Genomic DNA, 22852 nt, shown 5'->3' on the forward strand with positions numbered 1-22852 from the left:
TACTGTCACCATGTTACAGTCGATTTCCATCATCAATACATTTTTATGGAACGAACGAATCTCTCCCAGAATCCACCTATGTAGATCAATCTCCCGTAACAAGTGACGCTCTTATTTTATTAGAACTTGTTGATTCTTTTCGGTGAAAATCAAAAACTATTGCTTTGGTGTGACGTTTCTGCCTACTGTTTTCCTTCGGCCATCATCAGACGTCTACAAAACAATTATAAAATTGATTTACTATTACATTTTACATACAACATAACATTTTCAGTCAATTTCTTAATTACAATACATTTACTTGGTCCAATTTATCACTTACAATAACGCGTCAATTCTGCATCATCACTCACAACCAATTATGTAACCCCGTCGGTTCGTATTCGGGTTGAGCTCCTACGATTTGCTTCTCTTGTTTGTATGTGGCGGAGTTTGAACACTAACCCATCGTATGCCGTATTGAATTTTCCACATTCTCGCTGAAGATTCACCGTTTTTTCCTCACCCAGTACATTGATGTGGAATACCTCTGCTGTGAGTCTGGTCTCCTGGTCCTCTATCCGCGCAACTATTCGAGCATCATCAAAGTTGAACAGGTGTCCATCTTGGATAGTGTGCTGCGATAATCCAGTCCTAGCCTCCTTCTTCTTGGTGTCATTCTTGTGTTCCGCCAGCCTCACCTCCAGTTTCCTCCCTGTTTGACCAATGTAGACCTTCCCATCGTCCGTACCGCACGGAACTGAGTATATTACGTTCGTCTGCTTCCCTGCTGGAATCGTGTCCTTCAGTTTGCTGTAGATGTTGTTTACTATCTTATTTTTTGGCTTAAACGCAAGCGCAATGTTCTGTTTGCGCATGATTTTGTTGAGTTTTTCACTCAGTCCCGGGATGTATGTTGTGGCAGCATATTTTAGTTGTGGTTCCGGGCCGGGATAGGGTTACAAATCAATGCGTCGAAAACCAAATATATGGTAGGAAGAGGGTCCAGAAAAAGCAGCGTTTACCTAAGACGGACAGTGACTATTGATGGTGATAAACTAGAAGTGGTTGATGAGTTCGTATATTTGGGATCTCTGGCCACCGCCGACAATAACCTATTAGGATTAGGACCTATTAGGAGATTCAACGATGCATTCAAGCTGGAAATCGAGCCTACTTTTCCCTCCACAAGATGTTTCAATCTGGGAGCATGCGCCGCTGCACAAAGCTGCCAATGTCCAAACGCTAATCGGACCGGTAGCAATTGCCGTATTTAAACGAAAGGTGTTGCGGACTATTTTTAGCGCGGTACAAACGAAAAGCGGAGAGTGGTGGAAGCGTGTGAATCACGAGCTACAGGCACTGCTTGGAGAGATTCCCATCGAACACCTGGCGAAGGTTGGGAGACTACGGTGGGCCGGCCACGTCGCAAGGATGCCGGACGACTGTGCAGTGAAATCCGTTCTCTTCAAGAACCCCACCGGTACCAGCAATAGAGGGGCCCAACGTGCTAGATGGCTCGACCAGGTTGAAGCCGACTTGCGTGTGTCGAGACGCGCAACGAACTGGGGGTTGGCAAAAGGGGGGAGGTCATAACTCCAGAATGCCTTGACCGTTTTCCGCCACATATGGCACACATGTTCCTTGACTTCCTTGATCAGCACTGTGGGGTTGACAAAAGAGCGGAGGTCCGAATAAATTAAAGGAGTTGCATTTCTCTTGCATTCACATCGATTGCAGTTGTGCAAGTGAATATGCGAAAAGAGGAGGTTCCATCGAGGAGGAATATACGAATAAAAAACTTTTGTTTCGTTCTCGTTACAGGGATTTTCATAGAACAAACCGATGCATAATTCGTTTCGTAACTGAAAGAGGAGCTGATCGGGAAGAAGCAGACAGGACGAGGGGCGCGGTACATTCCGCCATAACTCTGAAACGTCTAGGCGGTTTTTAATCAAATGTCGTTTTCCAAACACATGATTTTCAGAATGGGGGGGAGGGGTGACAGTCTCTTACAAGAGGTTCAAATGAATAAAGGGGTGCGTTTCTCTTGCATTTGGAACGACCACAGTTGTACAGGTTGCTGGATTTCTGAAAGGGGGAATGGGGTAGCCACTAACAAGAGGGAGGTCCAAAAGCGTAAAAAGGCTTTGCGTCAATTTAAAGGGATCATCCAAAAAACAGATTTACAAGTGACTTTGGGATAACAGGAGGAGAACTGACAAAGGGAGTAGACACATTCAATTCATTTCCAGGAGCAGTATTCTAACCAGATTCGTCAGTTATTGTTCAACTTTCCACCCGACCAACAGACTACTACAGGAACTCCGTTCTGGTCCGGTCCGAAGCGCTGCCCGGAACCGATTACATTTGACGTCTATAATCCGCTTCATCTGGATTACGTCTTCGCTACGGCAAACTTACGCGCTGAAGTGTTTGGTATCACGCAAGTTCGGGATCGTGCTCGTATAGCAGATTTGGGAACTAAAGTTCAGGTGCCAAATTTTACCCCTCGATCGGGCGTAAAGATTGCCGTCACCGACGCCGCCCTCCAGGTGGAAGCAAATGGAGCAGGGGAAGAGTTGGACCAGGATCGTATTACTCGTCTGCAAAAGGAGCTGGCTTCGTTGGGTCGCTTGGACTACACGATAACGCCGCTCGGGTTCGAGAAGGACGACGATAACAAACTCCACATGGACTTCATTGTGGCGGCTTCGAATTTGCGTGTCGCTAATTATAAAATTCCTCCGGCAGATCGGCATAAGTCGAAGCTTATTGCGGGTAAGATCATCCCGGCGATTGCTATTACGATTTCTCTTGTAGCCGGTTGTGTTTCGCTCGAGCTTTACAAGCTCGCTCAGGGCTTCAACACACTCGAACGTTTCAAGAATGGTTTTATCAATTTGGCGCTGCCACTATTCACCTTCTCGGAACCTATTGCGGCCAAAAAGCAAACATACTACGACATTGACTGGACTCTGTGGGATCGTTTCGAGGTTCAGGGTGAACTGGCGCTGAAGGAGTTTCTTGATTATTTCGAACGCGAACATTAACTGCAGATTACGATGCTCTCACAAGGCGTATGCATGCTCTATGCATTCTTCATGGCTAAAGATAAGAAGACAGAACGTCTTAGCTTGACCATGTCGGAGGTAGTTCGGCGCGTCTCGAAGAAGAGTAGCGTACCGCACGTTCGTGCGCTTGTTTTCGAAATATGTTGCAATGACGAAGACGGAAACGACGTACAAATTCCTTACGTGCGTTATTTTCTGCCCTAAAGTGTGATACCCCTAACATTTTTGTACACTTACACACTCACATCTAAGTTAAGCGATTGTTTTAAACACTAACACACTGAAACATATACACGGATGATAGAGAAACTATTCAGATGCTTGGAGTAAGGAATAGAAAAATGAAATCGTCGTGATAGTTCGCTCATCTTATTGCAGAAAAGGAAATACGATAAAAGGTATTTATTTTAACTTTTTGTTCTTTTCACGTTGTCCAATTGTCACTGCGATAAATGTTTGCTAGTTGACCCTATTATTGATGCAAGTGATCGTTGCCTCAACAACAACCAAAAAAGCCTTTTAGTTTTTTTGTGCTAGGAAATTGTATGTTTAAGTTCTCCGCATACTTTTGACATTAACCTATCTATAGCATCATCATCACTAGACTAACTTTAGTGACAGACCTTCTTGTCGAAAGCATTCGAGGAAGGATTAGATATATAGCGATGTTTAGGATAATGCAATTATTGTGGTAAAATCACCCGGATAAGGCGTGCACTGATGAAAACGAGCATTTTGGAGGGACCTCTGATTCTTGCATAACTTCAGTAACGAGTAAAATTATTGAAAAACACTCCTACCCTGCGTTGCAAAATTTATTGTATAGAAGACGAAAATCTACTGATAGATTTTTGCAATGATCATGAAGAATAAATGAGGAAAAGGGAGTTTGTTTCTTGCATTATGAGAATTTTTGTTACAATAACAGATGTACAATTGACTAAGAGACAAAGGAGTCCCGAGTAAGACCGGGCAATCAGCTATCAGCACTATAAAACTGAACGCTTTATTGTGATTTGACGTGCAAATAATAAGATCAATTTTGATTGCTGCGCCATATTATATTACCACGACTCACGGTAAGGTAAGTTTTTAAGAGATGTGCCAACTAGTTTTATCGTTGTATTATAAGCAACCACAATAAATTCAATGTTTAATCATTTTATTGTGGTTTTATAGCCGGCAAATTAATTATAGTTTTTGACGTGATATTGCATAATATCATGATTAAACCAGAAGTAATGATACTACTGCCGCAATAAAATCTTTATGAAACTCAAATATAACCAAGCGGCTTTAAAATTGTTATTTGGACATAACCTTGTTTATATATTGAGTAGTACGTAGAAAACTAAAAGCGGACACGAGAAATGAGAACGGAAAGTAGAAAAAAAATGAAAATAAAAAGGAAGACAGAAACAGTGAGTGAAAACACGAAATAAAAAAACGATTCTCAAGAAATTAAATAGAAAGAGGAAAGGAAAGGAAATTTAAAACGAGTATGAAAATGAAAAAATTGAAAAAATTGCAAAAAAAAAACAATAATGGGGGTGGAAAAGCCTCCCAGTTGGCTTCGAGGTATGACGCTGGCCTAATATGCCAGGCGTCGTATGTTCGAATCTCGGCTGGGCGAGGCTGTTAGAGTTAATAGAATCGTAGTAACTGACCCTACAATTGTCCTGTACTCTAACAGCTGACTGCGAAGTCTGTCGTATAAAAACAGAAGGTCAAGTTTCGATAACGGAATGTAGCAACTAGGATTTGCTTGGGGGTGGAAAATGGGAACGTAAAATAGGAAATTAAAAAATAGGTAATCGAAAAGAGATGGGAAATGAGAAGCGGAGGAGGGAAAGAAAAATTAAGAAATAAAATGGCGAAAAGTAGTAACAGGTTTCGAAAAGGAAAATGAGCATGGAAATGAGAAAAAGTAACAACCGAAAACACCAAAAAAGTAAGTTGAAATGAAAAAAGGAAGGAAAGAAAAGGAACTGAAGAAGCACTAAACAGGCAGAGTAGTAAGAAGTGAATTTTTTAATGAATTTTAAACGATATTAGAAGGTAAATGAAAACAAAACAAAAAGCGGAAAAAGTGGAAAAGAAAAACGAAAAAAGGAATGCAAAAGGAAGATGAAAAAATAATGGAGTACTAATGAAATTGGGAATGGGAAATGAAATGAGAGAGGAAATGTTAAGGGGTGGCCCTACTCTGGAAGACCGAAAAATAATAGATTTCTGTAAACTTTTGACGTAGGACTACGTCTTTGTTTACTATACTGAGACTGGGTAGCCCTTTGTGAAAACAAAAATAGAAGTGTAACGTTTGAATGAAAGATTTCAAATGCTAATAACTACTAAAATACTGAACAAAACTAGACAATTTATATGTCGTTGGATAGATAAAATGACCAGCAATTTTATGGAGGGGATAAGAGAGTAATTAAATGGAGGGCGTAGGAGTGGTAGTTAGAGGGGGGGGGGGGCTCCTATGCAAATGAAATACAAATTTCCTCATAACTATAGAACTCATCAAGCAAATGGAACCAAATTTGGCAAGTGGGGGTTTTAGAAGGCAGGATTTTTTTCTATTGTGTGCTAAGACCCATTCGGCTTTTAACAGGAGGGGCTCCTATACAAATGAAGTACAAATTTCCTCATAACTCGAGAACTACCCAAGCAACAATGTCAGTTGTATTGTAGTTTTATGGTGGTTTTCATGACCAATTTTGATCTTAAATGTCATCATAAGAGTGTAATAAAACCCAAATTGTTACTTGGGTAATCAAGCAAATGCACACTTAAAAAAAAGTGGCTGTCCAAATCTCGGCAAATTTTGCTGAGTTTTTTAAGTGTGTGGAACTAAATTTGGCATGTGGGGATTTTTTGATGCAAGAATTTATTTTATGATAGTTTGAGACCCCTCACTCCTGTGGTAGGAGGATATAGCACTTACAGATTCTTATAAACATACATACGCCAGAAATGCAGTTCACACTAGTCTTTGATCTAATGATCTGATATAGTCCTACGTCACCCTTTCATACAACCCTTAGGGCTGTATACCATGTAGTTTTTTCAGATGTTAGGATTATAGTTATGTGTTCGGGTATTTTGGTTATTGGTTAAGGTATATCTAAAGATATATTTTGTAGTTTTTGAATACCAGAATAGTGATTATTATGCTGATGGTAGGTGGGCGCGTGAATGACCTCTAGAAAATAGTTCCTTGCTGGCGGTACGTGCCGGGAATCAACGGAGTATCGTAGAACGGATTTCAAGGATGATTTTGAAGCTTTAAAATTACCAAAATGGCGACAATTTTTCCAAAATAAAGGTGTTTTTTCACTAAAAATCACCAATTAGGAGCTCATAAAAAATTGAAAAATTGAGATATCAAAAAACGGTTGCGTAACAATTTAGATAATTCTTTTCTACATGCTGAAAAAATATTTCAGCCAAATCGGTCCACTAGATTCTGAGATACACGTACCGCCAGCCAAAGAAACATGGTTTTGGGGAAAACGCGTTCCAAGTTTCGTACAACAGTGGACTTCCCTTGAGGTGACTTCACAATATTTGCCGTAAGTTTTCAACGAGATCAGATATCAAAAAATCCTTTTGACATGACATTTCTGAAGGTAAAAGCGTCTCGAAAATGCAAAAAAATTAAATTCGATTTTTCCGACTTTCCAGAGTATGGTCCCCCCCTTAAAGGACAATGTAGAAAACGAGAATACGAAACAACGTAATGGAATAAGGAAACAAGTGAATGATATGAGATTGACAAGCAAAAGAAAAATCTAAATTACAAATATGGAAAAGAATGGAATAGATGAATAGCCAGGTAGGACTCCGAAACGGAAAGGATTGAAATCAGAAACGGAAATGGTGAAGAATAATAAACAGTAAGAAAGAAAAATGTGAAATTGAAAAATTTATTAAGGCCAATACAAATATTTTATAAAGTTTTTGTCCTTCTGGTGTTGGGTAACTGAAAGGGGGGGGGGGCAAAAATATGCGTTTTAAGCATTCCCAAAAGCAAAGCAACGCCATAGGTATAAACGTCCTTCCAAACTTGACCCTTCTTTATCGACAGACTTTCGCAGTCGGTTATTAGAGTACAGGAAAAATACGGGGCTAGTGCAATCCTGCCAACTCTGTAGTGGCACCGCCCAGGCGAGATCCGAACATGCAACGGCGGGAATATTCACTTCAAGTTTAAATGTGAAAGCCAAATCTATTCTTGCTTTTCATATAGACGTTATTATTTTCCTTGCAAAAACCTACAAAAAAAGAAAAAAATGAAAAAAATTGTTTGCCGATTTTCATTAACTCCATTGTTTGAATTTCCATTTTTGCTTCGTATTAGAAGCGTTAACTCCACTCGTACACTCATTTTTCGAGTTGCAGAGCCCACAGGCAATTGATTTTCTAATAAAATTATTTTTTTGTCCCCCAATTTTTCAAGCAAATTTCCAAACAAATTTTAAAAATAATTTGCAATGGCCTAACACGCGAAAACAAGAAAAAAATAAGGAAGAAAAATGTGAAATTCTAAAATGCAAGAATATTATTTAAAAGAAAGGAAACGCACAAATATAAAAATGGAAACGGTGATAGCAAACAAGAAAAAAAAGGAAAAGGTAAAAAAAATTTACAAGGAAAGCGTATAAGAACAGGAAAACAAAGTTAGAACAAAAACGTAGAGATGAGAACAAACGCCTACGCAAATGGAAAACGTGACAGGAGAAGTGGGTAAGAAAATGCACGAGGAAATGTTAAAGAAGATGAGAAGAAAAATAATTCGAAGAAATGCAAAAGGATATTAATGGAAAATGAGCAAAATGAGAAGTATATAGAGAAGAGGGAAGGAATGCAAACAAAAACATAAAAAAGGAATGAGAAAATGAAAAAGAGTCATTTAAGAGGAAAAGTTAGGAACGGAATGCAAAATTATTTTTGTATTCTGATTTATAGCAGAAACAATAAATAGGAAAGGAATATGTTAGAGAAAAAAATGGTAAGAAAAATTAGGGACGGAAATATAACGCGTATATTAAAAAAGCTGATGGTAAAATGGGATAATGGGAAAATTTGAATAAAATGAAAACGAGAAAGTTCGATAGGAAACTGTATTTGGTAAACACAATTCAATAAAAAGAAGAAAAGTGGAAATGAGAAAGAAATTTGAAAGTGAAAATAGCAAAGGAAAATGAAATAAAACAACAAAACATAAAGACATAAAACGAAATGGCAGCTTGATATGGGAAAAACGGCTAATACATTCTAGCTCAGCAATCAACGGCCGCAGATTCGTTCCATCTCTTCACCCTTTGACGAATCACGTGCGCTTCTGGGGACGACCTTCCATCCGTTATTATTTATGAATGAATTATCCATTTTATATTCGAAAAGTTCATGCCATTACTGGCGGCGGAAGCCCGCAGAGAGAGGTCGCGATTTAAATGGTGCTCGGGGGCAACGGCAACGACGACGGCGGCGGTCGCCTTCGATGGAGTTGCCATTAGCTTTCACTAAAGCCAATTTCCGCGCTTACCTGCTCCGTTGTGGTGATTTGACGCAATTCGTGGCTGCGGTTTCGATGTGACGAAGAAAGCCACCTCCCTTTTAACGGAATGAACGACGAATAGTGGTACCTAATAGTGCTGCTGTCGCAGTCGACAGCAGCAAAACGCCGACGATGACTGACGGCTTCGTTTGTGCGCTGCTGCTGTGCCGGCGGCACAATCCAATTAGGTGGCTCCCGCTGTTGGAGCAGCCAGTCCCTGCTGATGCTGCTGATGCTGGTGTGGTTTTCCCACCCCGATTCATAATGGAATCATTTACCCTGATTGAAATGGTTGGGGAAGCGAGAGGGGAGGGTGGGGAGGTTTAATTCAATATGGAAGAGGCGGTTTTTTGCTGGGGGTATTAATTTCAAGGGGTGGGAGTTGATTTTAATAAATTGAACAAACTAACTATTGATGCTTGCTGAAATCCCGATGGAAGCGAAGCTTCCATAGAGGGCTGCAGTAAATTGAGTAAACAATGATAAAATGATGAAAATTTCATGCGCTTTATGTGGATTATAATACGACGTTGGTTCGCATTTTTGTCCCCGAACGTCACGCAATATTTTTTTTCCGAAAGCTGGTAATATACAGCGTGGGAAATATTTTGTTCCTGAGGTAATGGAGGCTTTTTACTTCGTATAACCGGAACATGAGAAGCATAGTTTTCTTTTTTGTCATACTTTCATTTTAATTGGCTTTCATAATCATTGTTAAACAGTAGGATGAAGCAAAAGCCACACTGGAAGAAAGTTTTTGTTGTGGTTTTCTGGGGCATTCGTAGTTGTTCGGAAGTTCGGAAGCAACAGGGAGTTCATACGAAAGTGATAGGTATGCAAAAGTTTGGTTTGCGAAAATTGTCACATAAAAACTTTCAGCTGAAGGTGTTGAAATTTTAAGCAAAAAAGCAAAATGCGAAAACAGATTTTGCTTCGTTTAAAATCTGTTCCATATTCATGGATCGTAAAACCTTTTCAACTTTTCGATGAAAAAAGAACACTCCCTCGTAGTGATGAGGCACCATCCGAAAGAACACGGGGCTCAGTTTATGGGATGCTGTTGAAACTGTTCCCAACAATTGTAAATCATGAAAATTAAACACTTAAACTCGTCTGTGTTTGACGATCAGGCGAGTAATTGTCTGTGCTTGTTACACACAGCGTCACTGCAGCGACTGCAGGATTCTCCGGCAAATATTGAAGAGATAGAGGCAAAGTTTTCCCACTAACTGACGGCCGTAAAAGGCCAATAAGGAGCTGTCATAGGCATGAATCAGCGCTAAAGGATGGCATTTTTTCTACTTATTTCCTCGTAGGATCTCAAACACGACTAGTATATAGTTCCGTAACGTGCGCCGTCATCATTTGGCAGGCTACGTCGTAATTTTTATGAAGTGCAATTAGGACGCCCGGTTAATTGTGTACGTGTTGGAAAGAGAAAGAGAGGAAGTACAATTAGTGGCGAAGCAAAAGCGGCGGAATAAAAGAGCAATCAGAAAACGCATTACCGCTGATGTCCGGGAAAGCTTTGGAATCGAGATCTATGTTAGTTTCGACTTTGTCGACTGAGTTTAGAAAAATTTGAACCATCTCGGATGGAATGTTATTTTGATCCTAATTGGAAAAATCGATTTTACCCAACCTCGAGAGTTGGTTGCTTCTTCGTCGTCGTCTTCGCCGTCGTCGTGGGAGAAATTCGGATCGAAGAACGCGACCAGGAGGAATGCTGGCTTGCTGATGACGGTTTTGAAAAGCTTTTACTTTAATGGGCTAATTAGATTTTGATTGTTTCCTCGCGCCGTTCATCGTGATTGACGCGCGTCCCGTAGAAAGAGAAGTCAACTGACGGACCAACCGAGTCTGCAAAGAGTCTGCAGGAAACGACTTCAATTCAGGTTTTCACAAGCGCTTGTAGACCGGCGGTGGCTGACTGCGAGGGGATAATTACTTTGCTCAACGCAAGTTGATTCCAGAGAAAATAGATTATGCAGGCATGATTCGTTAAGCAGACCGGATAACTATATTTAATTAGTGCACTGAAATTGAAAATTTTAATCCTCATGTGATGTCTTCTCTGCGATTAAATTGTTCTTGAAAAAACTGGATTTAGTCTGTGTTTAAGCATCGCTCTACAGGAAGCATCGTTCGAACCGACCACACGATGGTGACGATAGAAACACCCGCCTACACAAAAGGAGGAACAATGAAAAGCAGGAAAAACCGTAAAAGGTAATAATTAAGGCAATTTTCTGTGCTATAAATAATTCCACGACTGCCGAGCAAAAACAAAGAGTCTCTCCTGGGATTAGACTTCGTTTAGTAGACCGTACAGCAGGAAGATTAGAAAGAATTGAGAGCTTCATTTTGGGGTTCACGGCTAAAAACTCATTGCCGGGTGTCGGACCCGGCAGTACAAAGCACCACTTGACACTTACGGTTCATATCCAGCGTGACGGAGGCCGAGATGGGATTGGTGACGTTGTTGTTCGACGCCGTACAGGTGAAGATGGCCTTCAGGTGCTTTCGTTCCAGACGGTTCAGGATCAAAGTGTTCTTCACTCGCCGCTCCGACAGACTTGTGGACGAATGGTTCACTATTTCGTTGTCGTACCACCAGTTGACGGTTGGCGTTGGGCGACCTAAACGAGAGTGGAAAACAAGGGAAAATATCTTAATCAGTTTATATTGTTCAATTAATCTATCTACTGGAACATGAATTTTTCATTCATTGAATTCAGAAATTATTGATTCACAAATGACCATGCAACTCCACTGGTTTAAACCGATGGAGGCACATTGTGTTTTATATTGAACATGCAATTCATCGCACTTAAAACTAACTAGCTTACGGCTTTAAACAAAGTTGCAATTAAATTGGATACTTTATCGTTAAAAATAGAGAATTTCGATCGATTAAGCCCTTCGGCGAAAACCTTAACAGTAAAAATTTAGCCTTTTCCCCCCTTTTTCATTGCATAAATGAATCATCAAACTGATTTTTTTATTGTTCCACCAGTCAAGCTCATCAACTGCAACGTGTTTGTTGTTTTTTTTCTGTTTTCGCCTCAATTGCATCTAGTAGAGTCGAATCATAGTGCACATCTGCAATGTGCAATCCCACGTCCCCCCAACGCAACGGACCGTCGTTCGTCGATCGGTTGGATGATGGTGTCTGTGTGTGTGTACGTGCATCATTTACAGATAATTAAATTTGGTTAAAATAAATAAAACTCTCTCAACCAGACACATATACAGCCGGCAGTGAAAAACTACACGCTACGTTGAATTCAATTAAACGGGTAAAATGAGCTGCTGCAGGTTCCGCCGTCGCAATTGGAAGGCTAAGCGAGAAAAAAATGAAAACAACATATAACGATTGCACACTTGCCCCCTTTTAATGATCAGTCAGTTTGTTTAATGTTACATTGATGCCGCTCTTTTTTTCCTGCTGATGCCACCATATTTGCGCTCGTTTATTGCAACGGGTTCAACGACGACGGGTTCGGTGTGACTGCATCCCCTTTGATGCAGTGCAGTGGATAGCAAATAAACCAGTTTTGTTGCCAGTCAGCCCCATCACGGGGCGTCTCTGTAATGAGAGGCAATTAATATTGACAGTGTAGTGCGAAATTAGCTCATAATAAAGGATACTTTATTCTCGGAAAGTGGTTTAAAGTTGCATAAACTTAATTTAGTCTGTGTCGAGTAGTAAAAATGGTACAACTGCAACAGTAATTTCGGGAAAGTTACAACATCGTTTAACAGTTTTGTTGTAAATAAGCTTCTTACCATGGATAACTTTTTACGTTGGTGTTCCAAAGTATCCATGGTTAGTGACAGAGCGTTCACCAAGGCAGACAGAATCAGAAGGTCATAGTAAGAAAATATCACATATAAATTCTGTTATTTGTAATTATTGTATTACAAATTGGTCCATCGCGTCGTAAATCTAATAGGGTGATCTTCGTTGCGGGCCACTCGTAGATGCCTGACTTTGTCTGAACAGCTGCAGACTTCACCTGTCCGTCCTTACTCGTGTTAGCCACAATGACCCATCCCTTGGGCTAGGCTAGGCGGGACAACCCTGGATCTACTACTACGACGACGACGACGATGACATCATCCACCTCGATTGGCTTTAGCTCACTGTACCACTTGGTTCGTTTTGTTAGGTTGAACATGTAGTCTCGCATCCATCGTTGTCAGAAGATGTTGACCTCTACATTCGAAGCGCACCACGATCGCCGCAAAACAACTGCACGGTCATCTAGAGTTGACGTCGGTTTGAGACCACTCGAGGAACCCAGGAGGAAGTGGTTTGGTGTAGGAACTGAAGCATCAGGGGCTTCCACCGGGACGTGCATTAACGGTGCATTAACTTTTCGCCGTCTGCACAAGTCTTTCCCAGGAACCTCCCATATGCGGCGCGGTTAGGGGAAGCAAAACCCATTCGGTTTCTGGACTCATGATCTCTCGAACGACTGCTCCTACCGTGCATCCGCAGAACTTGGCGCTCGTCTAGGAAAGGGTTCAACTTGATATCGAGCTTGACTTCATCAGTGACTTCTTGAACGTAACAGTTTGCTTTGCTTTCCCCGTGTAAACCTTATGGAAGAACTAAAGCAAACTCTTTTATTCATACGACCTAAAAAGAATGGAAAAAGCCTAAAGGCCAGCGAAAGTTGTATGTAATGCGCAGCACTACAGCAATAGCTCGAAGCAGGTTCTGCCAACGGGAGAACCGTCGAACGTCTATCATGGATTTGCTATGTGATGGAAGAGATCCAGACTGGGAGAGGCTGTTAGAGTCAATAGGAGCGTAGCAACTGGCCCTGCAATTATCCTGCACTCGAACAACTGGCTGCGAAGTTTGCGTATAAAAACAGAAGGTTAAGTTTCGATAACAGAATGTAGCACCTAAGCTTTGCTTTGCTTCAGAAGACATTCGCACGAAGTTCCTCGCTCATAGAGCTGCTCTGATTAATCGGAACTTCGGTCTCTTAAACCATCTTCTTTCCTTCGTAAGATCTACTTGGTGCTACCACTTGGTAGCGTCGTCCGCTGTTGCTACCGTTCGTTGTCTTTCGGGTTGATGTACCTCCAATCTACCATTTCTGTCGTCTCAAGAATCTCGTTAACACGAGCTGCGACGAACTGTGAATACTGACGGTAGTCAAACCGAATCCAGCGCAGTACGTCACGCGAGTAACACCAAAAAACTCGCTTGTAGATCTTGTATGTTAAGGACTTGGAGATTCGGTCCGCCAAGCGGAATCCGATGACCGTTGCCTGCAACTCCAGTCTGGGAATGGGGACGAACTTGAGATGAGACACCTGTGCTTTCGCGCCTACAATGGTACATTCCACAGAGCTACCCTGTTCGATGCGTAGACAAACAGAGGGACTTGCACAAACAGACAAACATGTGCAGTTGGATATTCGATTCTTTAGTTAGCGATGTAATGGAGTGGTAACCGTCAGAAATTTCGTCATCCCAATCGTTGCCGGAGCTCCATATCTTCTGCAATAGAAACTTCAGGTAGACGAGTACGTTGTATATCAACCCGAGTGGATCTAAGACGGCCATGAGCGTTCGTAGAACCAACCACTTCGTGGTTTTACCCGTTCCAGCTAACAGGTCACGGTCCTGTATCACTTCAGAGCTTCTGCGTGAACATTTCTGTTGCCTAGTACCTTTTCTGTTCCCAACTCTGATGTCAAGTTGAGATTCTTGTCTTCCAGCGTGAACGCTTCATTGAATTTCCTTACTCATATTACTGCCCAGCTAGCATTTTCATATGTATCAAAAAGGTAAAAATCAGCATTACGTACAGATATACATGCTAAATAAATCGTATTTCATGCACAAAATTGGCATATCCGTACTATTTTGGAAGCGATATACGTGATTACGAATAATTTTGAGCGTTACGACTATATAAATATTTATATACGATAATATCCGATTAAGCGCGAGTCGCTCCGTACTACTCTAAGATTTTGTGCTGAAACTCGTATGTATGTCAGTCATTATCATTATATACGATACAAAATCAACTTGATCCCACTTTATTCAGCTTTAGTTACGATTTCGAGTTTGTTAGGAGATATTTACGATAGTTTTCGTACATTGATATACGAGTTGGTGCTAGCTGGGTGTTGACCGTGACCAGAGATCCCAAATATATGACCTCATCAATCATTTCCAGTTCATCGCCATCAATAGTGACTATCCTTGGGAGGCAAATATTGTTTTCTCTGGAGCCGCTTCCTACCATATGTATGGTTTTTTACATATTGATTTGTAATGTGTCCTCACTTCCGATTTCATTCTCGCGTAGCGGTTGCCGGCAAAGGCTCAAAGTTGGCAACTTTTGCTGAGGATCGCTCCTCTCGTTTCGCTCCCTCTCCGGATCACACTTTCATTAGTGACGTTGAATAACATACGGGACAGTCCAACCCCTTGCCGCAACCCTCTGCGCGATTCGAAAGGACTCGAAAGTATTCGCGAAACACGCACGTAGTACATCACCAGCCCAAGTAACAATTTGGGTTTTATTACACTCCTATGATGGTTGGTAAACGGCTAGATAATGCGGAATATAGACCCCATAGTGGTCGTTAGCCTCTTATCCAGCAACTCCGATCCCGACCTTAGCGGAGATCGGGTAACCAACCCCGGTGGAAACTAAGGTCGTATACTAACCGGGAAGGAGGTATAGTGCGTCTCGGCACTATGAGATGGCAGCCCCATCGCGAGACTCGGTAGTGTTGCCCCAGTACGGCTACACACCTAAACTAAACTTAAACTAACAGCATTCAAGCATATTCGGAGCGGAATATTCGGCATCGACCTAGGCGACGAAATAAGGACGACGAATGGAGACTCGGGACTTGGAACTGCAGATCGCTAAATTTCGCAGGTTGCGAGCGGGTGCTGATTGAACAGCTGGAACCCCGCAAACTCGGCATCGTAGCTCTGCAGGAAATCTGTCACAAAGGAGAGAAGGTATGGAAGATCCGTGGCGGAAAGGCCCAGTTTTACCAGAGCGGTGGCGCTACCAACGAACTGGGAACGGGCTTTGTAGTGCTGGGCGGAATGCAGGATCGCGTGATAGATTGGAAGGCGATCAACGAGAGAATGTGTGTATTGAGGATAAAGGGCCGTTTCTTCAATTATAGCATCATTAACGTGCACTGCCCGCACGAAGGTAGACCCGACGATGAGAAAGAAGCGTCCTACGCGAGGCTGGAGGCAACGTACGACAGCTGCTCGTCACGGGACATCAAGATCGTCATCGGGGATATGAACGCCCAGGTCGGTAGGGAAGAAATGTATAGACCGGTGGTAGGACCCCATAGCCTGCACACCGACACAAACGATAACGGCCAACGATGTATAAACTTCGCAGCTTCCCGAGCCTGGTGAAAAAGTACCTTTTTCCCGCGCAAGGATATCCACAAAGCCACCTGGAGATCACCTGACCAACGTACAATGAACCAAATTGACCACGTTCTCATAGAGGGCCGGTTCTTCTCTAACATCACGAACGTACGCTCCCGTCGGGGTGCGGATATTGAATCTGACCATTACCTAGTAGCAGTACATGTGCGCTCAAAGCTGTCCACCGTATACCGGACACGTCAAAGCCGCCCTCCTCAGCTGAACATCAGGCAGCTAGATAACCCACAAGCTGCCGAGAACTACGCGCGAGTACTGAATGAGGCACTGCCTTCTTCCGAGGAGTTAGGTGCTTCAAACCTCGAAGACGGTTGGGGCAGAATACGCTCGGCCATCGGAGAGGCCGCTACCGCGGCACTAGGTATTGAGCCTCGGAGTACACAAAATGATTGGTTTGATGGGGAATGCCAACAAGCGGTGGAGGAGAAAAAAAATGCTTGGAAAAATTATCTAAGTATTGCCACTAGAGAGAACCTGGCCAAGTACCGACGAGCTAGGAACCAGTTGACCACGATTCTGAGGAGAAAAAAGCGCCAAAAGGAGGACAGAGATCGTGAAGAATTAGAGCAACTATTCCGAGCTAATGACACGCGCAAGTTTTATGAGAAGGTGAACCAAACTCGGAAGGGCTACACACCGAAACCTGACATGTGTAGGGACGAGGGAGGGAATCTAATTACAAACGAGCGCGAGGTGGTCGACAGATGGAAGCAGTTCTTCGATGAACACCTCAATGGCGATGTCGCAGAAGGAGGCGGAACGGAAATTAACCTAGGAGCGCCAATGGAAGATAGTGATGTCCTAGCACCTGATCTCCAAGAAGTCAAACGAGAAATCAGGCTGCTGAAGACCAATAAAGCCTCTGGGAAGGACCGCCTACCGGCACAGCTTTATAAACATGGCGGGGAAACGCTAGCAAAGGCTCTACACTGGGTTATTTCGAGGATTTGGGAGGAGGAACAGCTACCGGAGGAATGGATGGAAGGAGTGGTTTGTCCCATCTACAAAAAGGGTGATCGGCTAGACTGCTGCAACTATCGTGGTATTACGCTGGTAAACGCCGCCTACAAGGTACTCTCCCAGATCCTGTTACGCCGGCTGTCACCGTTAGCACAAGGTTTCGTAGGGAATTATCAGGCGGGTTTCATGGGGGCTCGCGCAACTACGGACCAAATGTTTACTATCCGACAGATCTTGCAGAAATGTCGGGAGTACAACGTGCCCACGCATCACATCTTTATCGATTTCAAAGCAGCATACGATACAGTCGATCGAGACAAGCTATGGCAGATAATGCACGAATACGGTTTTCCGGACAAACTGACGCGACTGATCAGAGCTACATTGGATCGAGTGATGTGTTTCGTACGCATCTCTGGGACACTCTCGAGTCCCTTCGAGACGCGACGAGGGTTGAGACAAGGTGACGGTCTATCCTGCATGCTGTTCAACATCGCTCTTGAGGGGGTGATCCGACGAGCGGGCATTGAAACGAGAGGCACGATTTTTACCAAGAGTAGCCAACTTCTAGGCTTTGCAGATGACTTCGATATCATTGCCAGGAACTTTGCGACGGCGGAGGCAATCTACGCCAGACTGAAAGCGGAGTCTAGGAGAATTGGGCTAAAAATAAATGCTTCGAAGACCAAATACATGAAAGGAAGAGGCTCAAAGGAAACAAATGCGTGCCTCCCACGGACGGTAACCGTTGACGGCGACGAACTAGAAGTGGTAGAGGAGTTCGTATATTTGGGATCGCTGGTGACCGCGGACAACAACACTAGTAAGGAGATCCAGCGGCGCATCCAAGCGGGAAATCGGGCCTACTTTGCCCTTCGTAAAACGCTGCGATCAGGAAGCATACGCCGCCGCACGAAGCTAACAATGTACAAAACCATTATTAGACCGGTAGTTCTTTATGGACTTGAAGCCGTGACGCTGCTTACGGAGGACATACGCGCCCTTGCCGTGTTTGAGCGGAAAGTGCTGCGGACGATATTTGGCGGAGTACAAACTGAAAGCGGAGAGTGGCGGAGGCGTATGAATCACGAGCTACAGGCACTGCTTGGGGAGGCTCCCATCGTACATCTAGCGAAAGTTAGCAGGCTACGGTGGGCCGGACACGTCGTAAGGATGCCGGACGACAGTGCGACGAAAACGGTCCTCTTGAACAACCCCACCGGCACCAGGAACAGGGGGGCCCAACGTGCACGATAGCTCGACCAGGTCGAAAGCGATTTGCGACTTCTGAGACGACTAGGAAATTGGCGACGAGTGGCCCAAGACCGAGTTGAATGGAGACGAGTGCTTGAAACAGCACGAGCCACCCCGGCTCTATGCTGCTGAAGAAGAAGAAGAAGAAGATGATGGCATTTAAGACCAAAATTAGTCTTCAAGACCACCATAAGAGTACAATAAAACTCACATTGCTGCTTGGCAGGGTAGCTTCCCAAGCAGCACCCATTTGCCACTTTTAGTTGCACCAATTTATTTATGGCTATAATTGGTCACATATCGGTTGCCACAACTGGTTTATAATAACTGTGCTGCGCTGACAGTAGATAGTCGACTGTCAGGCTACTGCACCATAGCAGTAATATAACCGATGAGAGTCATTGAAATAACAAAACCACTATCAAGTCGATAAAAGGTGACTGTCCCGTGTTCCCCTCACCACAGATTTTTTCGTTTCTATTCTGTTATTCGTTCTTCGCAGACCCTTTATTCAGTCCTTCCACCACAAGCGACATACGTTTCATACATGCCTTTTTACACATCCAGTCAGTCGCCGCTTCTTTTGTCGTAGCCTTTAACTGTCGATTTTTTGTCCATAATGTTCATGCTGCTGAGTTGTTTTTGCCCATTGAAGAAATTGGTTACATGGCAAGTCGTAGTTTGTTCGGGCTTAGCAGTTTGTATGATGAAATAATGCATTTCAAATTTATCAACGGGGTCGGTGGCCTCTGTCGAGTTCTCTACTGAATATTGTTATCGCTTGTCTCTCATCCGGCATCCTTACTACGTGGTATGCCCACTATAGCCTGCCGAGTTTTATTCGCTTCACAATACCCGCCAAGAATTGATCGCTCAAAAAACACCAAGAGCTCGTCAGTCGCTTCTTCTCAACGTTCCCGCTTCGTGGCCGTAGAGTACCACCGGAAGAACTAGCATCTTATAAAGCGCCAGTTTCGCACGGAGTTGCAGGTTACGGAACCTTGAGACAACAAAATTCTTGATTCGGCCGCCAGCTCCGGGTCAAACGTCGTTTTGGCCGCTCCTAACCTGTATAAATGAGTACAATCGCTTACTTGGTTGAGGTATTGTCAAGTCGTCAAGCGCCGCCTTTGGCATGGGAACAGATGCACAAGGCTGTTCCTCATTACTACACTCAAATTTGCAAGCGCACCTCCTTACTTGTCGGTATAGTTTTCACCAGGGTTAGTTACCCAATCTCCGCTAAGGTTGCACGTATTTCGGCTGATTTCACTAGAAGTACCAGAGTATTACCGTAGGCGGGAGAGGGTAAGTGTGCGTGTATGGAATGATTAAAATTAGAGGGCCAAATTATATATAAGACTATCTAATTCAAGGGTGCTGCGGTAGTTTAATTGCAAAAACACTTGAGTACCAACCGAGAAACTGTGGATTGGAGTCCCATTTGCCATATATTTTTGGTCTCATATCTAAATTTCAGCCTATCATTCTTTGCACCAAAAACACCTTCTTTACTTTAACTTTACAAAAAAGAGCCATAGCAGTGTCTGGGTAAGAGGCTAAGACCACTGTGAAGTCTATTTATATCTACAGGTGCGAGCGGCGCGGCCTGACATATAGCATTATCCTGCCATTAACCAAGTCTACAACAACCGTTCCTAATTTTATACTGGTGTAATTAAATGATCCACACTTTAATCGTAGCTGTTACCGGTCATTTTAAATGAAACGGTACCAATGCCATGGCGTCAAAGTTTTGTTTTTTTGTAGTGTTTAACCGTTATGTGTTCGGCTGGGTACCCGGGTACCTTTTGAGACTTTATAGTCTCGAAAAACAAGGTTTACGACAACTCAGCCAGCTAAAACTCGTAGAATGCTCCTAACTAGTGGGAATAAACCATTTGTCATCAACAGATTGCCTGTAGCAGCAGGGGGGGTTGAAGGGGGACCTTCGAATTTTTTTACCCCATAAGTGTTCGGATGGGTACCCGGGTACCCACCGAAATGAAATGCTTCTAACTTTATCAATTCTTGACCGATTTTGGATCTTGAACCGTCAAAAGATTGGAAAATTTGTCTATTTTTAGAGCATGAGACTTACCAAGCCTGGGACCACGTCTGGTTCCCGTAAATCCGGATCTCCGGGACCATGTTCCGGATCCAAAACAAATGTGTACAATTGTCAATAAAACCACACGACATTGGTATCAAAATTCATGAAATCACTCCAGGAGTTGATGTTTATCCATTTTGAGTCCATTCAACTTATAGTCTTCGGAATGGCCACTCCGGAGCAGGTTCCTGTGGGGCCTTACGAAACCGCTAACATATTTGGATAGAAAACCCTAGCAATATGTATATCAAAATTCACGAAATCACTCCAGGTGTTGAGTTTTATCCATTTTAAGTTCATTTGATAAGCTGTCCCTGGAATGGCCACTCCGAAGCAGGTTCCTGTGGGGCTCTATGAGACCAGTAACATGTTTGAATGAAACCCTAGCAATATGTATATCAAAATTCGTGAAATCACTCCAGGAATTGAAATTTATCCTTTTTTGAGTTCAGTTGATGACATGTCCTTGGAATGGCCATTCCGTGGCAGGTTCCTGTGGAACCTTATGAAACCATTAACATGTTTGGATAGAAACCCCAGCAATATGTATGTCAAACTTCATGAAATCATTCCAAGAGTTGATTTTTATCCACTTTGAGTCCATTTGATGAGTTGTCTCCAGAATGGCCATTCCGGAGCAGATTCCCGTGGGGTCCTATGAGGCCACTAGTATGTTTGGTTAGAAACCCTAGCAATATGTATGTCAAAATTCATGAAATCACGCCAGGAGTTCATTTTTATCCATTTTGAGTCCATCTGACAAGTTGTCCCCGGAGTGGCCATTCCGAGGACAACTCGTCAAATCGACTTAAATGGACAAAAATCAATTCCTGGAGGGATTTCATGAATTTTGACATACATATTGCTAGGGTTTCTACCCAAACATGTTAGTGGCCTCAGGGCCCCATGGGAATCTGCTACGAAGTGGCCATTCCGGGAAACACTCATCAAATGGACTCAAAGTGAATAAAAATCAACTCCTGGAGTGATTTCATGAAGTTTGACATACATATTGCTAGGGTTTCTATCCAAACATGTTACTGGTCTCATAGAGCCCCGCAGGAAGCTCTGGAGTGGCCATTCCGGGGACAAATCATCAGATGGACTCAAAATGGATAAAACTCAACTCCTAGAGTGATTTCGTGAATTTTGATATACATATTGCTAGGGTTTCAGTCCAAACAGGTTAATGGTCTCATAAGGCCCCACAGGAACCTGCTCCGGAATGGCCATTCCGAAGACAACTCGTTAAATGGACTCAAAATGGATAAACATCAACTTCGGGAGTGATTTCATGAATTTTGATACCAATATTGTGTGGTTTTATTGACAATTGTACACATTTGTTTTGGATCCGGAACATGGTCCTGGAGATCCGGATTTACGGGAACCAGACGTGGTCCCAGGCTTGGTAACTCTCATGCTCTAAAAATAGACAAATTTTCCAATCTTTTGACAGTTCAAGATCTAAAATCGGTCAAGAATTGATAAAGTTAGAAGCATTTCATTTCGGTGGGTACCCGGGTACCCATCCGAACACTTATGGGTGTTAAATTTCCCGTACACATAACGGTTAAGTGTAGTTTGTAAGCGTAGTTCGTAAGATTAAATCCGTAATTCAATTTTGATTATTTATGTGGCTCTTCTAATTGTTGTTAGTTTTCTTTTGTTTTGCATATTTATCTTTGTATTTTTGTTTAACCTTTAGAATAAGTATAGATTAACCCATAAAATTCCCCACCCGATAATTAGGCTGCGAAAAATTTGCGTAAAAATGATCGATGTGAATGTTACCATTTAGTGACGTGAGGAGACACTGTCGGATTGATGACTTAGGACCCCAAAAGAGACCTTCGGCGTCCACCCCGGAACATCCAGACCAGGTGTTGGGGTTTAGCACGGAGGCTCTTAAAGGCTCCGTAAGAAACCACCTAAATCAGAGACAGGCTCACTCATTAAATGGTAACATCCAATCTAAAACACCCTGTAACGGAAAAACCGCACCGAAAAAGACGGCAAAAAGTCCGCATTAAACAAATAACCCCTTAACCGTTCCTGATCGTACAGCCAAAATTATACCACCCTCGACTGCACGAAAAGGTGGCATCCGGTGGTGACAACACAGAGAGAGGGAAACAGGGAGAGTGGAGTCAAGAGGAAAGGAGGGGAGTTTGTTCAGGTTGATGGGAGTAAGGAGAGATCGGCTTGGGACAGTTGTTCAACAATCTTTAACAAGCTCGGACGGACATCCATTTTCCCCGTCGCGAGTCTTGATGAACCGGACAAAGTTTTAGGCAGCGTCGCCTAGTGAACCTTTGGTGAGAAATCTTACACGAGGTCGGAGGGGAAAGCTGACACCCCATCCTGATTAGCACCGGTGCCAAAACCCGGTAGTGACCCGTTTAGTAGATGCGGAGATAAAAGCGCGTAGTGACCTGAAGATC

The 22852-nt window shown here is 43.0% G+C and overlaps 1 protein-coding gene across 1 annotated transcript in view; it reads right to left on the reverse strand.

The window, feature by feature from the left end:
* Positions 1-22852, reverse strand: part of LOC128739455 (uncharacterized) — a 203793-nt gene that overhangs the window by 124687 nt on the left and 56254 nt on the right. The window contains exon 5 of the mRNA XM_053834941.1: positions 11055-11258. Coding sequence (XP_053690916.1) covers positions 11055-11258 — 204 coding nt within the window. The remainder of the gene's footprint in view (positions 1-11054; positions 11259-22852) is intronic.

The sequence above is a fragment of the Sabethes cyaneus genome, chromosome 3 (assembly GCF_943734655.1).
Source record: "Sabethes cyaneus chromosome 3, idSabCyanKW18_F2, whole genome shotgun sequence".
Taxonomy (NCBI): Eukaryota; Metazoa; Arthropoda; class Insecta; order Diptera; family Culicidae; genus Sabethes; species Sabethes cyaneus.